Raw genomic sequence first — 20,829 nt, forward strand, 5'->3', positions numbered from 1 at the left:
GCCCTGGCTCACAGTTCGCGTGAACACACACATAGCACTCTAAATAAATATGTATATTTTTAATTAATTACTTTTTAAAAATAGATCATTCTGTCTTCTCTGGGAAAAAGTTACATTCCGAACTACCAGTTGTCAAAAGAAGCCTCCCAGCCCCACAGGGGACGCTCTAGCCGCCCGGCCAGCTCTATAACCTCTGGTTACTCTCTTGTTCTTCAGGAAAGCCTGCGCTTCCGGGAGCGGCCTCAGCGCCCGAGCCATCCTCTCTATCCACCGCCTCTCTGTGGTCGCTGGAGTCCCTCCCCTTTCCTCCCAGGGCGGGGCCCCAAGCCCTGCGGACTCTGCCCGGGGAGGACACCGGGCTTGCTCGGTTGCCTCGTCGCTCGTGTTCCGGGTCATGGCGGTCCCGGGACCCACGGCCCGAGCTGGTGCCAGGTGAGCAGGGCTAGTGAGGACAGCCGGGTTTTCTGGGATGCACTGCCTGGGCAGTGGGAAGGGGCCGCTCCCCTGCGGGTCTTTCCTCGCAACTGTCCTTCAGTTTTGGCTCTTTGGAACCCCGGCTGCACAGAATGGGGTTGTCGCTGCCTCATTCTAGGTACTGCGGACACCCTCTTTTGGTATCTTTCTCCCTTAGTTTTCATTCTCAATCCGAATCCGCTCTTGGCACACCCTCTTCTGCATTTTTTTTTCAGGCCCTCTTATTTAAATTGTGTTACCTTAAAATATATGTTGCCTTTGAATTCATGAATCATGTTGTAATTTTTAAACAAGAGAAAAAAGTTTTTAAAGTGAGCATTGAGTTTTTAGGTCATCCATGCTTTTTGAGTTTTTACTCCTGAATGTTGCCCGGTGTCACCCTGGATCCTTAGACACTATTTCCCTAGTAATGGATTCCTAGATTACTTTCAATATTTAAAGCACCACAAAGTATACTCTAATGAATTTTCTGGCAATTGTCTCTTGGTAGATATTGATGATTTTTCTTTAGGTTATCCACCTCAAGATAGGATGCTGAGCCGTACTTAATACTACAATGTTTTGGAGTGGTCACAACCAATTTATAGTTCCTGACAGCAATATATAAAGGTTCAGGTGTCCCTTATATCCATCCCCAATATTTGGTACTATTTAGTTTGTTTTTCCTAACATATATATCAATCTGATGTATGTAAGATGGTGTTCTATTGTGATAACTTTATTTGTGTGTGTGTGTGTGTGTGTGTGTGTGTGTGTGTGTGTGATATGCGTGCCATCGCACAGGAATGAAGATCGGGGAACAGATTTTGGAGGAGTTGGTTCTTTCTTTTCACAGTGGGACCTGAGGGCATAATTCAGATCTCAGAGACAAACACGTTGACCTTTTACTGGCTGAGACATCTTGTCAGCTACACAGTGCTAATTTGGTACATTTATTAGGCTCATGGATTGTCCCTTTCACAGACTGCCTGTTTATATCCTCTCCCAACTTTCCTATGAAATATCCTGATGTGCTGGGTGGTGTTGGACCACACCTTTAAGTCCAACATGTCTGAGGCAGAGACAGTCAGATCTCTGTGAGTCTGAGGCCAGCCAGGTCTACAGAGCAAGTTCTAGGGCAGTCAAGGCTATGCAGAGAGACTATGTCTTGAAAGACCAAAAAAGAAATAATCCTGACATGCAGAGATTCCTTGCCTGCTCCAGATTGTAATTCCTTATCAGTTTCATTCTGCAAATACCGTCTCTCATTTCACCAAAATCTGTGGTACTGTGTAAAATAAAATACTTAATTCTAAATTAAGCCTACCAGTTTTACCCTGTATAGTTTGTAAGTCTGGGGTCTTATTTGAGAAGTGTCTTCCTACTCCATCATTATTAAGGTATCTTCACTAATTTTTTTTTTACATTTGCTTCTGGTGGGCTAGCAATATCACTTTTCCACATGGACATCCTCTATTCTACCGTCTTCAGCATTCATGAGCCTGGACCCTCTGCCTAATAATAAGGCTAAGCTCACTACTTTCCATAAGGCTCGACTTTCCTCTGAGCCTTCTCCCCATGTTGTGCCCTGACTTCTGCAGGCCCAGATTAGATCTGCAACTTGTCCAGAGGTTCGTGAGGATACAGAAGGTTTTCTTTCCTTCTTGGTCATCACAGAATGTCTTAATGTTCATGACGCTCCTGTGCGTGACCCTTCTGGGTGAGTGAATGGCCTTGGGCGGTGGGGAAAAGCCCGGGTTTGGGATTCCTTTCCTTGTCTCTAACAGGAGGAGGTGTCTTCTTTTCCCCTTTGACTTCTGCCTTCTCTCCCTCCCCACAGAGCAACTGGTGATCTACCAAGTTGGCTTGATCCCTAGTCAGTATTATGGGGTCTTGGGAAACAAAGACCTGGATGGATTTAAGGCACTGACCTTCCTGGCCGTGGGACTCATTGTCCTCAACTCCACCGTAAGGACTCCCTGTGCTCCCCCTTCTGCAGTCTAGTGGGATGCCTGGCAGGGCTGAGTGTTCAGGAAACAGGAACCAAGCTCTGGACCTGTTTCTGCCCCTTTCTGAGAATCAGAGCTATGGATTCCCTGAAGGTCAGAACCCGAAGCGGGGCACTGATTTGCTATTGGCTTTCTTGGGATGAGCTTCCTGGTTTAACGTTCAGTAGAAATAGGCAAGGTCCCTTCCCCTCCTAGAACTCTCACTTCAGGGAGCTCAGAACACTTTCACACCAGGATCTGCAGCCAGAGAGCTGCTACTTCTCGGGCAGCTGAGCTATGTGACTCAGCCTCCACACTTCTCACCTGTTTCCTCTTGTCCAGTAGCTGCCTTCTACTACTAGAGTTGGCAACAGCCTCCTTGTTTTTCAAGATACCTTTCTTGGCAGCTCTCTAGAGTCCTCCTTGACTTCCTTTGTGTTTCCACGTCAAACGCAAGCCTTTCTCTGTGGGTCCTCGCTCCTCGCTCCTCGACTGCCACACTCCTTATACCTTTGCCACTGGCTGCTCATTGTAAACTCCTTGTCATTTCCCTTGTGCCTAGCATGAGGCTTGTCCGAAAATGGCAGGTGATGAGGCAAGGCTCTACCAAGACCTAACCCGATCCCCTCTGTCAGGCTGGACTGGCAGTTTCTTGGGGATGTCCTTTCTGATCGTAAGGTGTACAGTTGAGCATGCTTCAGTCAGTAAAACGTCTTCTATCCTGGGGACAGAGGAGGAAACTCATAGGTGGAGCAGACCAGAGGGTTCTCTGTCTCCAGCGGCTCCTCCGCCCACAGTGGGAGACGGAAGGAGTTGAGGAGTTTGCCTTCCATAAGCTCTTTGAGATTGTAGAAGGAATAGGCACGTGAGTGAATGGGGAAAGGGAAGTCTCGTGATTTGAAGCCTTAAAAGGAAACTGCACTGAAATGATCCCTGTGCATTCTGCCCCATCGGCAGAAGCTCCTGCCAGCTCTGAGCTTTGAACCCAGACTCGCAGGAAGCCATCTCTTTCTCCTCTCTCCCGCCTCCCCGTGCACAGCTGAAGAGCTTTGACCAGTTCACCTGCAACCTGCTGTATGTGAGCTGGAGGAAGGGCCTCACCGAGCATCTGCACCGCCTGTACTTCCGGGCCCGCGTATACTACACCCTCAACGTGCTGCGGGACGACATCGATAATCCGTAGGCGTCCCTCTCCGTCCCTGCTGCCTCCTGACCGTACTTTTCTGCAGGAGGCCAGCGTGGCTGCCCAGTGCGGTGGGGCTGACTGGGGAACTAAAAGGAAACAGCCGGGAGGGAGCGGGTCTCTTTAGTCCATTTCCTATCTTGAGTTGAAGTGAGGCAAATGAAGAAAGCATTCTTGCCAGGAAACAAGTTCTTGGCTGTGCAGCAGGGAGATGGGGCAGAAGAAAATGAAAATTACTATTGCTGTCTGGGATTCAGATCTCTGCCTTTAGCTCGTTCACTAAGCCCCCCACACACCTTCTGGTCAAGGAAGACAGGAAGAGTTCCTGCCTCAAAGGATGTAGTGAGGATGGAATACTGCTCCTGTCAAGACAGGCACAGTGTAGTGCCTGACATCCAGTGCTTCAGTGTAAGCTGTCATTTTAGAGGTGACAGATTGCAAGCAGCCTGTCCGAGGGTGGCCCTGGCGGTGAGGCGGGACTTGTGGGATCTCTCCTTCACACTTAGGCCTTCCCACTCAGCACAACGCAGCAGCTACGTTGTTGCTTGCCTGGGGTAACTTTACAGCACAAGCGGAGCTTCCCAGTGAAGGTCCTTAGAAGATGGCCTTTTCATTGTGACTCAGTCCTGATGAAGCGTTCACCACCAGACCCTGACCAGGAGGAGTCTCGGGCCCCTAGGGACATGGGGGGGGGGGGGTTGAGATTAAGGAGACCATGTCTCTGACCATCCAGAAAGACAGCTCTACCCTCAGTTTTTCCTTTGGCTCTGTGCAGAGCTGACCCGGGCCCTTGGGTCTTCTGGTGGCTCCCCCACTCCATCCCACCCCCTGTAGGGTAAATTGAGGCAATTCTCTAGACTCCTGGTTGGAGCCTAAAGCCTATTTGTCTGGGTCCATCTAAGTCAAGGTTAGAAGTGGCAGTTCCCACTGGCTGGGCTCAGCATCCCTGTGTCACTGGCTGTAGGGACCAGCGCATCAGCCAGGACGTGGAGCGACTGTGCCGGCAGCTGAGCAGCATGACCAGCAAGCTGATTATCTCCCCGTTCACTCTCGCCTACTACACTTACCAGTGTTTCCAAAGGTGCGGCCTCCCCTCCAGGGGCCCTCCACCCCAGCCTGGTGTTTACCCAGAGCCTCCCACACAGAGCTCAGGTCAGGGTCCAAGGAGGCTCATCTTTGCCACCGGCACCCCAGGGAGTCTGATAGCTCACGTGCTCATGACTCCGCCCCCCCCTTTGGTCTTGTGATATTTCACTGACAAGGATCCTTACTTTAGTCAGGGGTCAGAGGTCAGTGTCATTCATCCTGAATTGAATGGGTTACCCGAGGGATGAAGTAAGACTAAAGGGTCCCAAAGCTATGTCTGTGACACCCCACATCATCTCCCACCCTCCCTTTCCCTCTCTCTGCCTTTCAGCACAGGCTGGCTTGGGCCTGTGAGCATCTTTGGATATTTCATCCTGGGTACCTTGGTGAACAAAACTTTGATGGGGCCCATCGTGACAAAGCTGGTGCAGCAGGAGAAGCTGGAGGGGGACTTCAGGTGCGTCCTCATGGTTAAGGTCGAGGGACTGGGCTGTCTGCCTAAGTGTAAGAGTCCCAGCTGTGACAGCTACTACTGTGTGTGATCTCATTGGGGGCAGTGTGTGTGTGTGTGTGTGTGTGTGTGTGTGTGTGTTGGGAATGGGCCTCATATGCACCCTGAGGTTTCTGTTTCTTCACCTCGAAAGTTGAGTGATAGGCCTGTCTACTGAGAGAACTGTGAGAATTAAGGAGATTGTGCATGTGAATGAAGCAGGACAAGTGTGGGTTGGCCATCACCAGCACCTCCTGAGGGATGCTCGCGATCTAACTGCCCTGTCTGCCGGGCCAGCAGCCGGTCTACATCCTGCACCTGCCCTGCTTCCTGCCTTGGTTAAGCTAGGCTGGGGGGTGGGGGAGGAGGTAGTTAGGCTGGGGGTGGGGGAGGTCCTGTAGACAAGAATGCAAGAATGCACCTGTTCCATCCCAGAAAGCTGAGGTCAGCACCATTTGTACAGCTTCTGCCGCCACACCCAAGCCCTGGCGGGTGTGTGTGTGTGTGGGGGGGGGGGTTCATCCTTGAGTCAGCCCAGGGAAAGGAGGCTAACGTGTCATGGAGTATGTGGAGCTGGGCTCTCTGTTGTAGGGCAGTGGGCTTCCCCCCTTGTTAGCACACATTTCCCCCTCCCCCATCTGTCCCAGGTTCAAGCACATGCAGATTCGTGTGAACGCCGAGCCTGCTGCTTTCTACAGGTGAGTCTAGTGGAGAAGGTTCCCTTTCTTCCCTCCGTTAGTGGGAGGAAAGAAAAGATAAAGTCTACTACCCTCATGGCCCTGTCACACTGAGCTGGGACCCTCCCCACCCTCCTCCCTGTCCTTAGGTACAGGGACTGCTTCTGAAGCTGGTGGCTTCTTAGTGGTCTAACCATGGGGCCTAAAATGACCATGGAATAAAATGAGTGGGTAGCTTTGTCCTGATCCAGGCACTGCCTTAGTCTCTTCTCCTGTCTGAAATAGCTTCTTTTTGTCTCTTAGCATGGGGGACAGGAGATGGGCTTCTCACAGAAGGGTATATCTGCTCCCCACACTTGCTGGGGCCCAGGACCTGGCATCTTGCAAGGAGTGTTCGTGAAGGCTCCTCCCTCCTGGGCCAGGGCAGGCCCTGGTGTGCATGTCTGGACTGGAAAGCATAGGCTGTATTTGAGAAGATGACTGTTCCCTTAGATTACCTGTTTATGGGGTGAATTTAATACCTTAGATCCTTTGCCTTCTGTCAGTCTCAACTGCAGTTAGCAGTCACTTCCTCGTTGGGTCACCAGGGTTACTGAGAGTTTGAGATGAGCAGGTGGTCGTGGTGGCTCACACCTTTAGTAGGCAGGTAAGGAGACAGAAGCAGGCAGAGCTCTGTGAGTTCAAGGCCAGCCTAATCTACATAGTGAGTTCAGGCCAGCCAGCCCTAGATTCAGTCCTAGCACCTGTATGGTATGCACACACCTGTAGCCCTACTGCTTAGGAGGTAAAAGCCAGGAGGATCAGGAATCCAGGGTCATTCTTGGCTACATAACAAGTTAAGGGCTGGCCTGGTTGCCTGATACTCTGTCTTAAAACAAATAAACAAAAAACAAAGCAAAAAACAGAACTTTCTCCCCCACACCCTTTTAAAAGCCTTTGGTTTTAAAATTTTTTATTTTTCATTTGTATTTACATTATTCCTGTGTGTGTGTGTGTATGTGTGTGTGATGGAGGCCAGAAGAGGGCATCTCCCTTGAAGCTGGAGATACAGGCAGTCGTGAGCTGTCTGAGTGGGTATTGGAATTGGAAAAGCCCACAAGTACTCTTAACCTCTGAGCCAGCCTCCTGTCCCGGCGGTTAAGAGCACTTGATTTTTGTTGTTTTTACTTTTATTTCAAAACAACAACAAAACCAGTGTCTCTCTATGTGTCTCTGGCTGTTCTGGAACTCACTATGTAAACAGATTGGTCTCAAAATCACAGAGATCTGCTTGTCTCTGCCTTTGCAAGTGCTGGGATTACAGGCATACCCCACTCCACTGGGCTAAGGTTTTAAAGATTTACTTATTTTATGACTGTTTTGTTTACATGTATATCTGTACCATGTGAGCACCTGGTGTCCACTGAGGTCAGAAGAGACTGTCAGATCTCCTGGAACTGGAGTTACAAGCAGTTGTGAGCTGCCATGCACTTGGTGGGAACTGAACCCAGGTCCTCTATAAGAGCAACAAGGCCTGAGCCATTTCTTCAGTGCCCCTCAATGGAACTTTATTTATTTATTTATGCTCTATCTGCATGTACACCTGCATGTCAGAAGAGGGCATCAGATCCCAGTATAGATGGATATATGTGATTGAACCCAGGACCTCTGGAAGAGCAGACAGTACTCTTAACCTCTGAGCTATTCCTCCAGCCCCTTCAATGGAACTCTTAAATCATGTTCTAACTTACTATGTAAGTTTCACTAGTTCAAGGTTTTTTAGTTTAACGTTTAAAAAACAAAGGTGTCAGAAGCCCAAGTATCTTATTTTAGTAGACACCAGGCAGAGCTTTGGGATTGAACCAGGCCTGGACAACTTGAGTTCATGAGGCTCAAACTGTGCATGGGTGCTAATGGGAGAAGGTGTCTGAGGCTAAGAGTACTTGCACGGGCTCGGTCTCTAAAGGAGGCTGTGGTGGGAACAGCGGTATCCCAGCCTTGCTGAGTCCCCACAGGTCCTGTAGACACCCCATCCTTTTCCATCAGAGCCGGGCTTGTCGAGCACATGAGGACAGACCGCAGGCTGCAGAGACTCCTTCAGACCCAGAGAGAGCTGATGTCCAGGGAGCTCTGGCTGTACAGTAGGCAGAGGGGCCTGGGAGACGGACCCATGGGATGGGGCTGGCCCAGTTAACTCTTCACTGTGCACCTCCCTGCTGTCACCTGCTCTGGTCAGGGGTCCACTTACTGAAAGGATTGACCGTGGGGAGCCTTGCCTTTGCTGCGGGTGTCATAGGAGAATGCAGATCGGGAGGAAGCATGACCTTATGCGACTTCCTGTTCCCCATCCTGAGAGCTGTGTCCTTGCAGAACACAATACTGTCTCCCAGGTCTCATGAACTCTGTCCCCTACAGTTGGTATCAACACCTTTGACTATCTGGGCAGCATTCTGAGTTATGTCGTCATCGCAATACCCATTTTCAGTGGGATCTATGGAGACTTGAGTCCCACAGAGCTTAGCACCCTGGTCAGCAAGGTGAGAGGTTCTCCTGACCAACCCTTACACCGGGGCCGGGGCTGGGGCCTGGGCCTGGGCCTGGGCCTGCACTGACTGCTCTTACACTGGGGCCCTGGGCCTGCACTGACTGCTCTCTGTCCTGTCCAGAATGCCTTTGTGTGCATCTACCTCATCAATTGCTTCACCCAGCTCATTGACCTGTCCACCACACTCTCAGATGTTGCCGGTTACACGCACAGGTGAGCAGAGTGTGTACCACCAGAAAACGCTGAACAGGAACAGGGCAGGATCGTGCTGCGTATTGAAGAGCGTGAGACAGGGAGGCGTTTCCCCTCAACTGGCATTCAGAGCCTGCCTCAGAGTCTCTCTTCTTGCCCAGGATTGGAGAGCTTCAGGAGGCCCTGCTGGACATGTCCCCAAAATCACAAGACTGTGAAACCCTAGGCGAGAGTGAGTGGGATTTGGACAAGTGAGTACCACCTGTGGAGTATGGCTGTGGGTGCAACGATCAGCAGTGGGCTTTAACTCGGAGCCCCTCCCAGCTGTGGAGCCAGGATATAAGGAGCAGGTGGGAGTAATCTCTGTGTTGCCTCAGTCGTCTCGTAAGTGGGCACTGTTAGCTGGCACCTCCATTCTGGCACCCACAGTGTAGCTCTGCATCGTTCCCCACAAGGCAAGCAAATGCACACACCTGCCAGGCACCACAGCAAAACAACCAGGCATGGTAGCTCAGACTTTGAATCTCAGTACGTAGGAGGCTGAGGCAGGAGGGTTGGAGGCCACTCTGAAAAACTACATGATGAGACTCTGCTTCAAAATACATTAAAAAAAAGGAAGGAAGGAAGAAAGGAAGGAAGGAAAGAAAAAGAAGAGAAAAGGAAAGGAAAAGGAAAGAAAGAAAAAGAAAGGAAAAGGAAAGAAGAGAGGACTGGGAGGTGGCTCAGAGGGTTAGGGATTGGGTTAGGGTAACCTAAGTTGAGGACCTAAGTTCGAGTCTCTGGCAACCACACAGAAGCCAGGTGTGGCCGGCCCTGTGCCTATAATCCTAGTGCAGGGTGGTTGGGAACGGGCAGGTCCCCAAGGTTCAATATCTAGTAGCCTTGACAAACAGTGATCTCCAGGTTCAACGAGAGACCCTTTCTCAAAGAACAAACACTGACATGACCTGTGGTATCGTGTGTGCATGCACACACACACACACATACTTACTAGAATAAAGCTGTATGGCACCGGGCAAGTCACTTAGCCACCTGAGCTGATTTCCTTTATTTGCCAAGCCAGGCAGCATTTGCCAACCATGGGTACCAAGAGTGATCAGGTGTGTAGGGCCTTCACCCAGCGGGCCACAGGTTAGTGCTCCAGCTCCATCCCCGTGTTAATGCTTAGGCCGCCATGACAGTATACCACAGACCAGTCTAAACAGCAGAAGAGTTCTCTCATAGGTCTGCACACTAGGAATTCCAGGGGTAGGTTAGAGTTGGCGAGGTTGGTTTCTCCCACGCCATCTTTCCCTGGCCCGCGGATGGGCACGTTCCTGTTCCCCTCACTTGATCTCTGCATGCCCTATCCCTGGGCTCTGCTCTAACAGCCTCGCTTTAAGCTCACTCGGTCTCCACATTCACTCCCAGCCCTGTGGACTGAACCAGCAGTGTATGAGATTGAAGGCCATAGTTACACCCCTAAGGCTCCCGGGACAAAGCGGGTGCCTCTAGACCAGACACTCACTCCTCTGTACTACCCTTGTGGCTATCTCTCCACCTCTCTCCCCTGCCTTAGAACCCCAGGGTGTCCGACAACACAGCCATCAGACACAGCTTTTCTGCTCGATCGGGTTTCCATCTTGGCCCCCTCCTCTGACAAGCCCCTGATCAAGGACTTGAGCTTGAAGATCTGTGAGGGGCACAGTCTGCTCATCACAGGCAACACAGGCACTGGCAAGACCTCCCTGCTGCGGGTGCTGGGAGGCCTGTGGGAGAGCGTGAAAGGTGAGCTAGCCCTCCCTGCCCACAGGGCGGGCAGTGTGGTGGGAAGAGGGAGAGATGGAGAGAAGAGGCCGTTTCCTTGCCTGCGGGGTCTCCCAATGGAGGCTTCTGTGGGTTCTGCAGGCTCAGTGCAGATGCTGGCTGATTTTGGGCCCCACGGGGTACTGTTCCTGCCTCAGAAGCCGTTCTTCACTGATGGGACACTTCGGGAGCAGGTCAGCACGGTCAGGGGTCCACTCTTCCAGCCTCATTCCACCCACGTACATCTAGGACTTCTAACAGTGTGACAGGTCTCAGGCCCCAGGAGGATAGGGACAATAGCGCCCGGGGGAGTCTGGGAAATCCCAGGTTCTGAGAACATTCTGTGCATTATTTATGGACTGAACCCAGAGCTGCTTCCTTGGCTATGTAGCCAGCTCCATGTGTTTGTTAGGGTTTACCCTGAGGAGGCGCCAAGACTCTTGTCTCCCAAACACACTTCTGAAGGTTGTCCCGTGGGTTACACTGAATCTCTCCGGGTGTTCCAGCTCCGCCTGGAGGGGAGGAGCCTTGCTTCTGTGGGTGGATCCTAGGGATGCTAATGATGGAACTGAGTCCTGCTGTCTCTCATTACCCACCCTAGCCAGAGATGTTCTTGCTTTCAGGTGATATATCCCCTGAAGGAGATCTACCCTGACTCAGGTGAGCTGTCCCCCCTCAAGTCGCGTTCTCCTCTCAGTTGTCCCTGCTCTGCCTGCCTGGTCTCCCCTGTGCCAACCGGGGAGAGTGCCAGCCAGGATGCTGGTTTCCGGTTGGGTCTTATCCTTTATCTGCTTAGTATTTTGGGGTTCTCTTGTCCCGTCTTCCTTTCTTGAAGAGAGACACCCGTGGAGAAGGGAAGCAGGTGTCCTTATGCTGTTAGGTTTGTTCTGGGAGTCTGCCCCTGCTGGGATGCACGCCTGTCATCCCTCCTGGCCAGCCCGAGCAAGGCCCTGGTGTGCTGAAGATGCTTCTGTTTCAGGTTCTGCAGATGATGAGCGGATCATGAGGTTCTTAGAGTTGGCAGGCCTGGTGAGTGGGACAGGGGCCCTGAGGTCTCAGACCTGAGAGTACTGGCCACGGGTAGTGGCTGGCCAGCAGGGCCACTGCCATCTCTGGGCCCAAGACTGGGGCAAACAGTGGGTGTGCATTTTGGCAGTGGGAGCTGCAGACAGTGTACAGGCAGGAAGGATCTGTGCTCTTGCTCTATAGAGATATTGTTTTAAGTGTGTGTGTGTGTGTGTGTGTGTGTGTGTGTGCCACGTTGTACACGTGGAGACCCGAGGACAACGTTGAAGTCAGTTCTCTCCTTCCGCCTTTGTGCGGGTTCCAGAGATCAGGCTCAGGTTGCCAGGGTGGTGTGACAAACGCTCCACCCACTGAGCCATCTCACCTGTGCAGAAAAAGCTTAACAATAAAGCTGATGGGCTGTCTGCTTCTTCTTGTCACCATACTCCAGCCGGCCTCAATGGTGGGGGTGGTAACACCCACCTTGGCACGCCACTGCTTTGTCTGTCACAGAAACATTCGAGGTGGGGAGGTAGGATTGCAGAAAACACCAGACACTTGTGTGGACTCTCTGACCCCTGTCTGTTACAGTCCAGCTTGGTGGCGAGGACAGGAGGTCTGGACCAGCAGGTGGATTGGAACTGGTAAGGATGAGCTATTCCAGGCAGCGCCCCTGGGGGTCCTTTGCAGTATCCCTGCCACCCTGTAAAAGGATGGAATGGCTCCAGACCCCAGCAGCCCAGTGCTGGGCTGCCGGACCTGTTCAGGTTCTGTATCTTGGGTAGGCCCTCCCTCTTAGTCACATGACAGGTGACTAAGAGGGAGGGCCTCTCTCCTGGGGCCAATCTCTATAGCAAACTTGCTTCTTTCAAGGTGTATTCTTGGTGTAGTCAAGCCGTCACCTCCTTCAGGGTTCAGTTCTCATTGCTTTTTCTAGGTATGATGTCCTGTCGCCAGGGGAGATGCAAAGACTGTCCTTCGCCCGCCTCTTCTACTTGCAGCCCAAGTATGCAGGTGAGGCGGGCATTGTGGGCACACATGCCAGGTGCTGTGTGTACCTGCAGGTGCGTGGAGCATTTGTTCACAATCTGGACACATATGTACACGTGTACATGGCTGGGACCCCCTCCCTGTGTCCCCTCCCTGTGATGAGCAGAGCTTGGCACCTTGGCGTAGTCCCTGGGTTCTGTCCCAGATGAGTGGGCAGCGCCCTACTCCCGAGCTGTGCCTGGCATACGTGGCAGGCATGGACTCCTCTGAGCACAGAGCCTGGGATGAATTGGGAGTCCTGGGTTGTAGGGTCTTGGGCACAGTGCTATTTATCTGCAGGCAGCCGAGAGAGCTGAGCCGTGCTCACAGGTGTGGTCTCTATCCCAGCGTGACTCTCTTGTCAGTCCTCCTCACCCCGGGGTGAAGGGGTTGGAGGAGTGACAGAGAGGGCAAGGGCAGTCTGTGACCTCTTGCCACCCCACGCTGCCGGCAGTGCTCGACGAAGCCACCAGTGCCCTGACAGAGGAAGCGGAGAGTGAGCTCTACCGGATTGGCCAGCAACTGGGGATGACATTTATCAGCGTGGGACATCGGCCCAGCCTTGAGAAGGTACCCATGCCATAGGGGTGGCCCGAGGAGGAGGAAGGACCAAAGGCCAGGCCTGGCCACGACCAGGGGCCCCTCTAGCTGGGGGCGTCAGGTGGCAGAGGGATTGGGGTGACTGAGTTCTCTGGCCGCTGTCTGACCTCTGTGGCGTCCTGGGCTTTTGCAGTTTCACTGCTGGGTTCTGAGACTCCACGGAGGAGGAAGCTGGGAACTGACTAGGATCAAAATGGAATGAAGGCAAGCACTCAGGTTCGTCAGAACAGCGGAGCTCTGGGGCCTGCAGAGCCCACAGACAAGGAAGCCCGAGGAGGCCGGGAGGGAGCCACAGATTCACCTCAGGTCCTACATAGGAACCCTAGCAGCCTCCTGCCCTGCCCAGGGGTGGCCCTGCGGGGAGCACTGAGGTCTCCCAGTGCTGCTCCTGTGAGTTCTTACAAATCAACTTCAGATGATGTTTGCTGCTGAAACTGGATGAACTACAAGAAATAAAGGGCCCGGGCGAGAAGACTCAAGAAAGGCGGCTGCGTTTCACAGTGATAGACTTTTCAAAAAACTTTAATAACCGTTTAAATTTTATAATTTTTTTTAAAAGAATATTAAAGATGTGGTTTTTCTTCTACTATAGGGTGATTTCTTTTTTTAAAACAGATTTGTTTATTTATTTATTTAATGTAAATGAGTGTTCTGTCTGTATGTACATCTGCAGGCCAGAAGAGGGCGGGCGTCAGATCCCATTCCAGATGGGTGTGAGCCACCATGTGGGTGTTGGGGATCTCAGGAGCAGGCAGCACGCTCTCTTTCTCCAGGCCCTTGAGTGATCTTTTGGACTGAGTCTCCACACTTGTCCTTAAGGGTTTGAGGTACATTCTTGCCATCTGTCTGCTGGGCCTTTCTGCTCAATTTGTGCCCCTCCTGTCCACCTGATGGCCTGGAGATGGCAGGGTGTGGCCAGTGCCTAGGCCACTGACCCTTGGGGTCCTCTGTCTTTAACCTTTTGTTTGTTCCATTACTAGGGATTGAACCTAGGCCCTTATGAACCCTAGGCAAGTCCGATACCACTGATATACGTCCATATTATTTATCAGGAAAATCATCCCTTCCCCTTACTACCTAAAATAAAGGTGGTAGATTATGTCTCACCCCCCCCCACAAAAAAAATCTGCATTATAGAATAAGAAAAAAATTATGCCTGTGACAGTACATACCTGTCACCCCAAAGGGATGGTGGCAAAGACAGAGGGGTCATGAGTTTGACACTTGTCTGGGATACATAAGACCCTATACATTAAATAGCAGATTCCCAAAAGTGTAAGATAAAGTTATTGACACCAAAGGTTTTTTCTTTTGCAATATTTCTGTTGTGTGTGTGTGTGTGTGTGTGTGTGTATTGTCATAGTGCTGGGGGATGGAACTTTTTTGTTTTTATTTTTTATTTATCTTATTTTTATTTTTTGTTTTGTTTTTCAAGACAGGGTTTCTCTATTTAGCCCTGGCTGTCCTGGAGCTTAATCTGTAGACCTGGCTGGCCTTGAACACAAAGATCTGCCTGCCTCTGTCTCCTGCTCTGAAATTTAAGGCGTGTACCATCACCACTAGCCATTTAAAAAAGAAAAAGAAAAAGACAGTCTCATTGCGTACCCTTGGCTAGTCTGGAATTTACTGTTTGGACCAGAATAATCCGATATTTAGACCAAGTCTAGACTTGAACTTAGAGATCTGCCTGCCTTTCCCCTGAATGCTGGTATTAAAGGCTTGTGCCACCATGCCCAACCTGGATGGGACCTTTAAAAAAGAAAGAAAAAGAAAAGATTTGCTTGCTTGTGTGTGTGTGTGTGTGTGTGTGTGTGTGTGTGTGTGTGTGTGTGTAAGAGTCCATTCTCTCCTTTCCCAACCTGAGTCCCCAGGATTGAACTTAGATGGTCAGGCTTGCACAGCAGGCACCTTTACCCATTGATCTGGTGGCCCAGAGATTGGTGGGCCCTTAGAGGTGACTAGGTCCACAGCGCATTGCCCTCGTGAACAGACTGAGACAGTCCCAGCGTGGACAGTGTGGCGGAGCTAATTGTAAGGGTGGATAGGTCTGTCCCCGTTCTCTCCCTCTGCCTCTCCCTCCTTTATCACTTGTCACCTTCCGCACTGTGACCCAGTGAGAAGCCTCTCACCAGATACAGCTTTTTAATCTTAGCGTGCCCAGCCTGCCAGTCCTGGGACAAAAAGAAAACTGGGCATGGTGGCCTGTGCCTGTAATCCCAGCACTCAGGGGACAGGGGCTGACCCATCTAGAGTCTCAGATACTTAACTAGTTTGGAGCCAGCATGGGTTATATGAGATCCAGCCTCCTGAACACAAAGCTAAAATCATAGCTAAAGAAGTCAGCAAAACTCAGAGTGTCCACAAGGGGAAGGGATTTAGTGCAGATCATCTCCCAGCGTCTCCGTGGACACCTGCCAGGGGCCTGTGAGGTGACTCCACCTGTGAGGTGATGTCATGGGTGGAGTCCACCACACTTGGGGATGTGGAAGGTAAGCGTCTACATGTATTACACTCGCAACTTTTGGATCCACTCTGACTTTCTTCCCGTCTTCAGGAAATGCTGTTTTCATGGAAGACTGTTACCCACTGGGTGTAGGCATAGGAATCCCCAGGTGAAGGAGGACTCTGGCCTGGCTCAGCAGTCTGTTCCCTGCCTTGTCTTTCTTGGCACCTTTCCTACCCCTTCCCAGAGTCTTGCTCCTTTGACACAAACCATGGGCAGACTTTTCCTGAACTGTAGCAGTTTATGGGAAGACATGGGATATGGGTGTGAGAGACCCTTGAAGAACAATGCATACTCTGTCAGCTCAGTACCTGTCTTGGTGATCTAACTCCTAGGTCAGAGGCTAGAAGAGGACACCAGATCCCCTGGAGCTAGAGTTACAGGAGATTATGACCTGCCTCGGAACTGAACAGAGTCCACTAGAAGAAAAGCAAGTGCTCTTGATCACTGGGCCACTCCTCCAGGCCACTAAGCTGATTTTTGGCAGCCATTCCTGCTTCTGAGCAGGCCCCAGCCCTGAGTCTGATCCCCAGCACAATACACAAACACGCTCTGCTTCACCCAGAGGGTTGAGAATAAGCTTGCCTTTTCCCACGAGTCCGCCATGATCACCGTGCTCCTTCCCAGGCTTCTAAAGGCACCGTCAAGAGTGGGAGGGCGCTGAGCTGTGGTGGGGTGTGCCTTTCATCCCAATATGAGGGAGATGGGGCCAGGAGGCTTTCTGAGTTCTGGGCTACACAGAGAAACCCTGACTCTCTGAAAACCAGAGAGAGAGAGGGAGAAGGAGGGAGAAAGAGAATAATCTTTCTATTGCTGTGAAGAGACACCATAACCAAAGCATAAAAGAAAGCATTTCATTGGAGGCTTGCTTGCTTGCTTACAGTTTTAGAAGGCAAGTTTCATGGCAAGGAGCATGGTAGCAGGCAGGCAGGCAGATAGGCAGACAGACAGACTCAGACAGACAGATTGGGCTTGGCATGGACGTCTGAAACCTTCTAGCACACCTCCTCCAAGAAGGCCACACCTCCCAATCCAATATAGTTCCGTCGGATACAGACCAAGCATCCAAGTATATGAGCCTATAGGGGGCCATTCTCATCCATAATACTACAGAAGGAACCATCTACCTGATTGAACAACGGGACAGCCTGTATCCTTGGCAGCGTAACACGAGGCCACCTACCTCATCATTCCTGACTCCCTTCCTGTGGCAGAGACTCCCTGAGGTCCATACACAGCCTAGCTCAGCCCACACTGAGAGCAAAGTCGAGAAGGTTAATGGGAGAGGAGTTGGGAGAGGTGGGGGGCTGCCAATCAGTGGGAAGGGAACCGTTAGTGTTGGAGGACATTAATGCAGCGAGCATTGCTGGTTCTGCTCAGCTGTGACCAGCAGGCCGCACTGCTGCCCAGGACGAGGATCAATAGGAAGGTCAGGGTGGTGAAGAGGACATCAGGGAGACCCACACACAAAAGAGGCCCCTGGCCTCCCAGGTGACTAACTTGGTAATCAGAGACTTAGGAGTTGGAGACAGGGCAAGGGACAGGTCTGGGACTTGTTCTAACCCACAGAGTAACTTGCTGAGTGCTGAGTTATAGGTATTCATCATATCCGGCTTTACTTGAGAACGGAGATCCAGTGTTCCCAACACCTTCGCCCGCCCCCCCTCCCCCCGTGTCTCACTATTAACATCTGGCATTTGTATGCCTCCTCAGTAATAACTGGTGAGCCAGGTGCAGCACCCCAGGGGTGTCTGGGAAGGCAGCATCACAGACCAAGTCTCTCCTATTACTGCTGCTTTCTCTTAAGCCACAGGCCTTGGCCTCAGGAGTTCCCACTTCACCCCTACCCCCATCCCTAGGTGCTGCTCACCCACCACAGCCAACCTCCTCCTCATCTGTCCCTGCCAGCCGGTGCGACAGCTCAGACTGCCCTCATCAATCAGGCCCTCTGTCCCCCCCCCCCTTTTTATCTCTTTCTTGTGCTTCCTGAAGCATGCGGTTTTCTATGGGAAGCCAGTGGGGCTGTGGCCCCCCGCGCCTCACCCCTCCCAGGGGAGTTACAGGTCTGCACCTGAGCAGCAGGTCTGCCCTGATTGTCACAGCCTTTCTGTCACTGAATATCTGGAGACCAGGAGTGAGCAGCCCTCTGCCTCTTGTTAACTGTTAGCAGCCAAGGCCCCTGCCTCTTCCTGGGCCCTGAGTGATCTTCCAAGAGGAGTGCTATCTATCTCCCAGGCACTGTGAGTGTCCCACTGTTTGTCACCCGATCCACCTAGGAGTGGAGCAGTACCCTCAGAGCCCAGACCTTGGCATGATAGGGTTTTCCCCAGGGTCCTTTCTTTTTCCTTCCAGGCCACTGAACTCATGAGATGTTGATTCTTGTTGGATGTCAGAGCACAGTGTATTTGGCATACCTGAATCGGGATACGGCCTTCTGCTTCGCATCTGTGCTTTCCCAGATACAAACTATAGTGTGTGCCAGGCAATTATGTTTCAATTACTCTGTCCTGAGGGCTGCTCTGTTAATATTTAATATGTGCTTATTGGCATTTATTTATGTGTTTTCTGATCATGTTTTTCTGAACTCAACCTTCCTTGGATCAATACTTTCTTTATTGCATTCATGGGTAAAAGTACACTGAGACTGAGTACAGGATTCAACTGTAGTCTGCCCCCTTCTCTCAGGTTCTCTCACCCCAGGTCCAGCTGACAAGATCTGCACAGGTTCCGCACCCTCAGGCTCCAGGATGGGGAGGATCACGTCTGAGTCTGCTCGGGGTATGAAGCCTTTCACCTCCTGTCATTCATCTTGATGGGCTGTCAGCAGTCTCTTCTGCTAGGGAGTTCCACGGCTTGAGCCAATTTGGAACAATCTTATGAGATTTCTTGAGCCCAGATACCACCTATCTAGTCTGATCCCTGCCCTCTCGGCTTGTAATTCCGTCCAAGACTTCATCAAGTTATGGGTCACCGCTGTCTGCGGGCAATTACACACTTCTGGGGGCTCTGTCCTCCTCATCCCTCTTCCTTTAAAGACTGTGTGTGTGTGTGTGTGTGTGTGTGTGTGTGTGTGTGTGTGTGATACCCTTTGAGCACAGAGGTCAGAAGAGAGACTCAACTCTCTCAGAGCTGGAGCTGCAGGTACCTTGCAGGTGCTGATATCTGAACTCTGAACTGTAGAGTTGAGCAGCAAACGCTCAATGGCTGAACCACCTTTCACATCACCTGGCACATTTGCCTTTTCTATTCACTGTTGTGGAGGTTGAAGGTTGAGACTTATGAGCACATGCATGTGTACTAAATGAAGGGAGGCTGTGAACTGTGGGCATCCCCAGAGAAACAGGCTTGATTAGAAAGAAATACTAAAGGGAAAAGATGCTCCCTTAGTGTGTGGGAGCTAGCAGGGGTTTGTAGGGAACAGCTCAGGAGATGTGGATTGGCATGCAATGCAGAATGGTCTCTCCCACAGTAAATGTGTGAGCTCAGCATTGAGAGACAAGTCAGTTAGTCCTTAAAGTCTGCAGTAATTTGTTTTTGCTTTTTTTTTTTTTGAAACAGGGTCTTTCTCTCTCTCTCTCTCTCTCTCTCTCTCAAGGATTATTTATGTCTTTTATTTATATGAGTACACTGAAACTGTCTTCAGATACACCAGATGAGGGCATTGGATCCTATTACAGATGGTTGTGAGCCACCATGTGGTTGCTGGGACTTGAACTCAGGACTTCTGGAAGACCAGTCAGTGCTCTTAACCACTGAGCCATCTCTCCAGCCTGAAACAGGGTCTTTTTGTGTAGTCCTGACTGTCCTGAAACTTGCTATGTAGGCCAGGCTGGCCTTGAACTCAGAACTCCACTTGCCTCTGCCTCACAAGTGCCGGGATTAAAGGTGTATGCTACCATGCCTGGCCAAAGTCTGGAGTAATTTTGGGAGAGGGAACCTAGTTTTAGCCAAAAAAACTTTGTGGGTTAACTTTTTATGCCACACACTCACCCAACCGACCCCCACCTAGAAAAAAGTGCTGGACCCATTTCCAGCAGTCTTTGCATGAATTTTATTCTTGCTTGTGTCTTTACAGAAAACAGCACAGAAATTATGCTTCGAATACCTAAAAGTTATGACAATTCAGTGTTTTAAACACCTCAATATCCAGCTTCTTCCCTCTTACGTTATGTACAGTATTCACACCCCAGGACTACAGTCTAACAGCTCAACCCAGAAGAAGACAAGAACTCGGAAGCGGGAGAATTCTATGAAGAGAACAAAGAAGAAATTAACTGTCAGAACAGATTTAAAATCACAACTCTGCCTCGGGCCTTGCTTGTGAAGCGGTCCCTAAAAAGGTAAGTAGGGTAGCTAAGTTCACAGGATAAAGGGGGTCTCATGCTTGGCCTGGGAAGCCAGGAGCAGAGGACTCCACAAGGCTGTGTATCCCTAGGACAAGTAGAAAGCCAGATGGAAGTGCTTGTGCAAGCAGGCCATCCGTATGGACAACGCCACTCCTTCCCAGGCCGAAGTCTTCCAGTCCAACATGGCCCCTTTCCATGGACAGGTTTCTGGGCATACAGCTGTTGTGGAGCTGTGTGTATCTGAGGCTTAGCCTGGGGTTTTCACTAGCTACCTGCCTTGTTGTCCTTTGAGATTTCCCTATGCCTTTCTTGTTATACAGTGTGTGTGTGTGTGTGTGTGTGTGTGTGTGTGTAGATAGTGCAGGTCTGATTTAGGCTTGGCCTTTTAGGAATGTCTAGGTCAAAGTGAGGCCGTGTCTGTGGCTTTTAAGCCGCACCCATTTTCTCCAAAGCAGGCACGTGTGAACCAATAGGCCACCACAGCAGTTCTCAACCTGTGGGCCGTGACCCCTCTGACCCCGGGGTGGGGTGGGGAGGAGTCACATAATCAGATAGTCTGCATATCAGATATTTACATTATGATTCATAACAGTAGCAAAATTACAGCTATGAAGTAGCAATGAAATACATTTAAGGTTGGGGGCTGTGGTCACCGCAACATGAGGAACTGCACGAAAGGGTCACAGCATCTGGAAGCTTGAGAAAGCTACACTGGGCTACAGGAAGCTCTAGAGAAAGGAGCCTTAACCAGCAAGCCAAAGTCACAGGCAGAAGGGTCAAAATGCTTCAGAAATGCAGGCCCTGGTGTGCAAAAGCTCTGGGTGAGGGCTCACCAGCAGCACAGCAATCCCCAGCATTGTGGAGAAGCGCCCCCACCCTCAGGGTGTGGCCCACCGCTGCCAAGGAGGAACCTGCAGGGCAGGCTGGGTATGGAGAAGGCTTGAGGATGGTCTACAGCAGGGCATGAG

General features: G+C 51.0%; 1 protein-coding gene across 4 annotated transcripts; it reads left to right on the top strand.

Annotated features, from left to right (window-relative positions):
• Positions 1-301: 301 nt before the first annotated feature.
• On the top strand, positions 302-13,601 carry Abcd4 (ATP binding cassette subfamily D member 4). Of its 4 annotated transcripts, XM_052185424.1 has the most exons (19): positions 302-432; positions 2,055-2,173; positions 2,294-2,421; positions 3,481-3,620; positions 4,589-4,705; positions 5,042-5,167; positions 5,848-5,898; positions 7,903-7,997; positions 8,272-8,393; positions 8,523-8,614; positions 8,755-8,844; positions 10,152-10,360; positions 10,481-10,572; positions 11,002-11,038; positions 11,358-11,407; positions 11,975-12,027; positions 12,321-12,397; positions 12,867-12,982; positions 13,146-13,601. In XM_052185424.1, exons 1-19 carry the CDS (start codon positions 395-397, stop codon positions 13,212-13,214), a joined length of 1,821 nt encoding a protein of 606 aa, XP_052041384.1. In that variant the 5' UTR covers positions 302-394; the 3' UTR covers positions 13,215-13,601. The 4 variants fall into 4 exon arrangements, with proteins under 4 accessions (XP_052041384.1, XP_052041385.1, XP_052041386.1 ...); XM_052185425.1 differs by lacking the exons at positions 2,055-2,173; positions 2,294-2,421 and having other exon boundaries at positions 308-432; XM_052185426.1 differs by lacking the exons at positions 302-432; positions 2,055-2,173; positions 2,294-2,421; positions 3,481-3,620 and adding an exon at positions 3,625-4,032.
• The last annotated feature ends 7,228 nt before the right edge of the window (positions 13,602-20,829 follow it).

The sequence above is a fragment of the Apodemus sylvaticus genome, chromosome 6 (genome assembly GCF_947179515.1).
Source record: "Apodemus sylvaticus chromosome 6, mApoSyl1.1, whole genome shotgun sequence".
Taxonomy (NCBI): domain Eukaryota; kingdom Metazoa; phylum Chordata; class Mammalia; order Rodentia; family Muridae; genus Apodemus; species Apodemus sylvaticus.